The sequence below is a fragment of the Rhea pennata genome, chromosome 3 (genome assembly GCF_028389875.1).
Source record: "Rhea pennata isolate bPtePen1 chromosome 3, bPtePen1.pri, whole genome shotgun sequence".
Classification (NCBI taxonomy): Eukaryota; Metazoa; Chordata; class Aves; order Rheiformes; family Rheidae; genus Rhea; species Rhea pennata.
Window position 1 is genome coordinate 91,903,031 of NC_084665.1, and position 7,138 is coordinate 91,910,168.

A 7,138-nucleotide genomic window follows, 5' to 3' on the forward strand; every position below is an offset into this window, starting at 1 on the left:
GCCTGTCCACAGCTTCTGCTTATATGTTCAGCACAGTTCAAGGCACAGTTTCTCATCTGCTACTGAAAGTCAACTTTTGCTGCAGACAGAGGTTGCAGAGAGACAGCCTGGAAGCATTGCTACTGAAGAAAAGAATGAAGCAGACAGCCTGGCAGCTTCTCATTCTTTACACTGAGCACTTCTGGCAATAGCAGGGCATAACAGTAGCACGACAATGGTCTGACCACTACTGTAATTTCTCCACACTCATGTGGCAGCACCTCCGCACACTATAGCGAACCCATGAAGGCAACCTGAGCAGCTTTTGAGAAGGGATGGAAAGCACACAGCAAGGCAGTAGTGCTTGTCCACTGTTGTAGGCATGCCAGCTACAGTATGTATATGTACCTACACAGAAATGGGGAGAGAGAGAATCAAATTGCTTAGACCAGTTGTGAAAAATCTAACTTTCAAAGTTTGGAATATCAAGAAATACCAAGGATATATAAGTGCATAAACAGCTCCAAAAACTCAAAGCTAATTTCATTCTTTTATGTGTCAAGATACCAAGGCTAGGTAGATTATTGCTATCTGGCTCTTACATAGGTGGGTTAATGATAGCTTAGATATTTTAGTTAATAAATCTTAATGATGGAACCCTGATTTGTGTATCTTGAATTCAACAGAGATATCTATTTTTTATTATCTGTTTATCTATTTAGATCAGGACTAACATCACAAACATTTAGCAGGATACCCACCGATGAGAAACAAGCAGATTCCTGACATATTACATATCTGAATCTATATCATAAACACAGTCTTTGGTCTACATAATTTCAATTCTCTTTGAATGTTAGGAATAATTAATAGTTAATTTATTATAATTAATGTTAGAAATCTTCCATCACAACATTCAGTTGCAATTAACATGACTAAATGCAATTGAATACCATGCATCTTTAAGAAAAAAAAAATCCACAAAAATGTTTAATGAAAAGTTGCAACAAAAAAAAAAATCAGTCATATTTACTTACAAACACATCTATTCTTACCTTTCATAATACTCTGATCCCTCCTCTAAACCAGGCAGTATCCCAGTTAACAGTCCTTGCAGACCTGGTTTCAATGTTTTCCCCAAAGGGAGATAATAAATCTCATACAGACTCAATAATGTTGGCTTGACAGACATAGCAGCATTGGCAAGGAGTGGAAATAGCCCAGAACTGTGAACAATAAAGTGTACTTTTTCTTTAGGAAGCTGCTCATGGTAGATAGTTTCAATTATATCATAAACGACTAACAGACATGTTTAGCATAGTTATAAAATAGCAGAATTATATCTTAGAATTTTACATTGACACATACCACCATGTTCTATAACCAAGCGCAACAAAGTATCTACCTACTTCAGAAATTCTATCTGAAAACATATTTTCAACCCAGCAATAAACTTATTGTTTATTGTGGACCATTTAAAATATTAAAAGCCTCAGAAGTATGTTTTGGAGGTTACTATGAAACTAAGTGCAAACTCATGAAAGTTACAAATGTGATCCGCTAAGTAAAGATTTCCTAGATCATAGAATCAGTGAGGTTGGAAGGGACCTCTGGAGATCATCTAGTCCAACCTCCCTGCTCAGCAGGGGCACCTACAGCATGGTAGACAGGGTTGCATCCAGGTGGGCCTTGAAGATCTCCAGAGAAGGAGACTCCACAACCTCTCCGGGCAACCTGTTCCAGATACTAAAAACATTTTTGCTTTTGCTACTGAATAGTATAAATTCTTACAAATAGCATCAATAATCAAGGATATGTGAACACAACTGCTGTTTTCACTGAAGACTCATCTTAGAAGACTCCTGACACACAGAGAAGATGCATGAACAGTAAAAAGGTAAGTTTGAAACAAGGTTCTTAAACTATATACCTACATATCCATTATTAAAATAAATAAATAAATAAAACTTTGTTAATATGGTGTTATCCAAGTCACCAAAAAGTCTTTTCAAGCATTAGTAAAAATTATTTTTTTCTTTTAGCTATCCAGAAGAAAAACTGTGTTGCCATTGTTAAGTCGTTTCTCTGTGGAAAAAAAGCCTTTTTGTTCAATAACTAAGACACTACCCCACAGTCTTTCTTTGTAAGGCTACCACTCATGCTTCAAGATCTGATGTTTAGAAAATGTTCATTCCGCCTTTACTAAAAATCTGGAATCTTTGATAATGCCATTAGGTGAATGTCTTAGTCTTCTCCCAATCATGTACAACAATGCCTACAGTAATATTACACAAGGTAGCATTTTTCACTATGATCAAACTTTTTGTTAACCAGATACTGCAGCTACTGAATGGTACACAAGCAAAAAACTTGAGCTATGAGTTCACAGAATCTTTTAAAGCATACTCAAAAAACATGAACTGGAAGAAAAAACTCCCAAGGATTTAACTGCAAATGTTTCGCCAATACAAGGTAGAATAGCTAAAGTTAAGGTATACAGTTTGTTTCCAGGCATTAATATGAGCCTTAGCTACCTGATGAGAATTCTGTTTTATTCTACTATTTCTTAAACTGACAAAATGTTAATCTAAGTAAAGATTATGAACAATATGCAACTGTATGTGTGTCTGCATGTGTACATACATATATGTAAAAATCTACACACAAACATCCCTCTATGTCTTGTACATTAGCCTAACATATTCCCCTCCCCCACTCATCTAGCAACCTATTAGAGGTTTAGGAATCAAAATATTTTCACTATACTTTCTTCTCTAGGTTATCCTTCCTTTTCATGACCAACAATTCCAAAGACTAACAGAGAGAAAAAAAAATTGCACTTGCCCACCTTTCCAGTCAAACATATGTTTAAGCTTTTTATTATGTTGCTTAGATTGCTTGGAAGAGAAAGTTTCTTGAGATAAATGATACTCAAACTCTTTTTGAATAACACTTAAATCACAACAGAAAAATGTAATGCAAATATATTGAAGTAAGTGTTAGCAGTACAATTACTGTGCATTCATGCACAAAACTATTTCAGTGAAGAAATAATAAATTCCATGTTTCTTAGCAATAAACAATTTGTTCTAAGACAAGTTTGGTGGTCTGCATATCTTCTGATATACAATATTCAGAGGAAGAGTATTATACAAGAGTGAGGAACACGAGGGAAAGAAAACACTCAATTCTTGCAGTATAACTAAGCAATATTATTACTATAAAAGGCAGAAACCCAAAAGCACCCCAACTATGTATTTGGAATGGAGTTTTTTAAACTACTTGTACCTGTATAGAAAAAGATCTTTTGCCAGACGCTTGGGCCCAATGATTTTGAAGATGATCTCATATGTTTCAAGTGCCTTCCGATGAACTCCACCCGGCAAAGCTGGATGCAGGCATTGTGCCAAGCGCTTGCCTATGGTCAGCTTTTTGGGTACTACCTGGTACTTTGCATTGTTTTGTAGTACCTGGTTAAAAAATGAAAAAAAAAAATCACATTAAGAAAAACAACACAAATGAGTTAAATATTAAATGAATAAGTGTGTTCCCAAATGTGGTTACTAAGTTGCAACATACACCTAAGTCACAAAGACAGCACAACAAAAAGTTTTAAAGTGTACTGTGGAGCTTTTTGTTTGCAATGCCTCTCACTTGTACACCTGACACAGCTGGAATTGCCAAGGTATTTAAAAACTGCACTTGCAATGGGGTTCTCACTTAACAGTTTGTCATTTTATTAGTACTTTTATGCCATAATCACGCTACGCTTAGTCAGGACAAATATTACCATCTCCAGTTGCTAAAATGAATAGCCAGTAGCTCACAGAGAACTTAAAGTTTTCCCTAACACAACACGTCTGCAGCTTAAGAAACTGCTAGACAGCATACAAAACTGTCTGAAACTGCATAAATGCTTCAGAACTGGAACACTGAATTGCATTTATACCTTTAGGTTTTTATTTCTTAATAATGCATTCTTTTCTTTATAAATACATGCTGTAAGAATTGTCACAGTCAAAGGAAAAAAAAAAAAGAATCTGGCAGTTTATACAAAGAAACTGTCCCAGAAACACTGGCAACAATACCATCACTCTGGATTTTCCACCAAGTTTAAATGGCAAATGCAAATGCTTCAGCCCTGTCATTTTCTGTGCCACTTTCTGTAGAGCTTCCCCCTGGTAAAATATCTGAATGCAAATAAAATTATGACCCTGACTAGAGATTCCTAGAAACAAACAGAACTGATGAGAACAGGATTCTTACGGATATCAGGATCTATATTTGTAAAATGCTGTTAAAGATCATAATGATATTACACATTTCATCTATTTTCTGGTAACATTAATCAGGATGTTAAAATTATTTGGTCAACAAATGTTTTGAGCCTCACTGCATAATCCATGCTTCATTAAAAATCTTGCCAACATTTATACGGATTCCCTCTTTTCATATTATCTCAAAAAAGAATATTTTAAAACAACGAGATTAAAAGTAAATGTTAATAATTGGAAGAAAATGCAACTTTTTTTTTAATTGTACTAAAAATTAAAAGAATTTTTCCCCCTTATGATTACGACGGGCTCTCCTGGAAGCTTAAGACATTCTTTCTGATTTTTCAGTTCCCTGTAGAGACCCGACATATGGCTCAAACTGCTACTATCTTTCCAACTATATTAGACTGCTAGAACTTCATGTTTCTGTATTATTACACCAGCACTCCAGTTTTTAAATGTGATGTTCCCAATTCCTGATTTTTTTTTCAAAAGCACCCAAAAGGCATACCTTGTTTAGCTTTCCCAGTGCCGATATTAAATCTGCCCATTCGCTGGAATATTCAAAGTTCTTCAGTGCTTTGTCAACTGCTGCTACATAGTTTCTATATTTGGAATCACTCAGTAGCTCCAGCTCCTCCGTGTTCATCCTCCCACAGAGTCCCCACTAGAGACTAGCTTGCTATTCATGTACAATCATTACCTGTTCAAAAAAGAAGAAAAAAAAAGGTACTGAAAGTGTATTATTACAACAAATTCATAAAAGGGCAAGACATTTTCCTCATGAAGGGCAATACAGAAACATCAAACTAAAAATCAGGCTATTTACAGCAAACCTTATACAGAAGCATTTGTATTGCACACAAATATTAAATACATGTCCAAGAGACTGTATTTATAATCAAGTCCTGTAAAAAACGTTGGAAAGCCACCATACACATACTCCCCTCCCAACTTGGATTATTCTACTCGCTGTAAGTCTGAAGTTATCTTAACATACAACAGCTAACACACTACAAAAATCAGTAAACACAAATCCAGCTAGAAGGTTTTTGTTTGTTTTCTTTTTCCCCTATAGGTCATCACCAAAACAACCTATCTGTCCACAAACGAACATTTCTGAAAAATAAGGGATCAATCTTTTTGAATCACTTCCAGGTGAAAGAAAGGAGAAAAGGACACACACAAGACAGCTGCAGAGTATTCATCAGTACCTTCAGGCCTCAACACTTGCTTTTACAAGACTTGGTGTTCCTATTCAGCAATACAAGTCTGCTTTTTAAAAAAATACTATAATATTATCCACACATAACAGAAGTATAAGTTTAATAGTGCTCTGTAATCAGAGGCTTTTGAAATTCATTCTGTGTTTTCATCCCATAGTGGTCTACACCAAGTAATTAAGATATTCTAGTTCCAGAAACATGACTTCATAGGTTTTTAGGGCATACAGTATTTATTTCATGAAATTTAACCCTCATTTTAAAGAAATGTTTTTAATGCTACTTCGATCCCAAATAATTACAGCCCATATTGGGAAACTCCACTGTAACAGAAGCTTTTATACCCCTTTAACTGGGGTCAACAAATGCTGTTGTCTTCTGTCTTCAATAAAGAAAAATGGGAAGAAAATTGTGTGCACTATTGCAGGATGAAGCAACCAAGCCAAACCAAACCACAGGTGTAACGATAGAGAAACTGTGCTCAGACTGCCTACTAGGCATGATAAATAAATATCACACTATAACACAGCAGCTTAAACGAGACCTTCTATAACGACTGGAGAACATGCCTCATTGGCACCTATTGCCAGTGAGAAGCAATATGATAAAACAGTCTATGAAATAATAAAGCAGAAAAATTAACAGAGATAGAAAGTGACATTCCCAGCTCTTGTGGTTTTATAGTTGGTGAATTAAAGACACTTATCTTCAAACTATGCTAAGGAATAAATTTAAATGTTTCTCGACTAGTCAGAAAAGACTAAAAATTCAACTTGTATTATTGCAGACAACAAATACACTCCAGTTTGTAAGACGCATCAGAAAACATGAACACTTTTTTGCCTTCTATCATGCATCATCAATTGTAAATGCTTTATATGGCATGTAAAGGTCTTTATGTTTACTTAATTTATATTGTATCCATCCATCCCTTGAAAGAGTTCTACCCCAAATGGCTATGAAGCTGCTATATACAAACTTCACCTGCAGTTATCATCAGAAGTTATCACTGATGAAACATCGCAAAGCCCTAGGACTGGTTACCCGGTATTTTTGGCTGCCTGAAGGCCAACTCTTTGCTGCGTTCTTAGATCAACCCCAAAGCCAACCATCATCACCACTACTAGCACTGTTTTAGTAGTGCTAAAACACTAGCACTTTTTAGTGCTAGTGCACTGTAAGAGTTAAAAGGGAAGAAAGCTGTACTCAACATCTCATTACTATCCAAATAAAGACAGCAGTAAACCAGGCTTTAAATAATCTGGTCAAATGTATCAGATAAAGTGAGCTAGCAGATTTTTGCTCCTTTTATTCCTTCAATTAGCAGGTGCTTCTGAAGATGAAGTGATACAACTCAGCTCTAATGCTGCCAATTGTCATGTTTTCACTACTGGTAGAATTAAAAAAAAAAAAAAAAAAAAGAGGTGCTTCAGCCAGAGAGACCACAGGGCTACAGCAGGTAGCGGTGAAGGGCCTCTGGGACCCTGCTCACCATGGACCTTTCAAGAACTCCAAAGGCTGCAGCGCCCAGCTCTGCTATCAGACTAACAGGGCCTGTAAGGTACCAGACAGGCCCGCTCTTTTCTGCCTTCGTCATATTTATCTTCTGTCCCACAGAACAACCAAAGTTTCTCATTATTCATTTCCTTATCCTCCACGCTA

At 36.0% G+C, this 7,138-nt stretch overlaps 1 protein-coding gene across 2 annotated transcripts in view; it reads right to left on the minus strand.

Annotated features, from left to right (window-relative positions):
* The window catches only part of DOP1A (DOP1 leucine zipper like protein A), a 62,043-nt gene extending 57,117 nt beyond the window's left edge, over nucleotides 1–4,926 (minus strand). For both annotated transcript variants that reach the window (XM_062572805.1, XM_062572804.1), the window contains exons 1-3: nucleotides 4,765–4,926; nucleotides 3,268–3,449; nucleotides 1,035–1,205 (exon numbers count right to left, since the gene is read on the minus strand). In XM_062572805.1, the coding sequence (XP_062428789.1) occupies nucleotides 1,035–1,205; nucleotides 3,268–3,449; nucleotides 4,765–4,902 (491 nt within the window). In that variant the 5' untranslated portion in view covers nucleotides 4,903–4,926. The remainder of the gene's footprint in view (nucleotides 1–1,034; nucleotides 1,206–3,267; nucleotides 3,450–4,764) is intronic.
* Nucleotides 4,927–7,138: the final 2,212 nt, after the last annotated feature.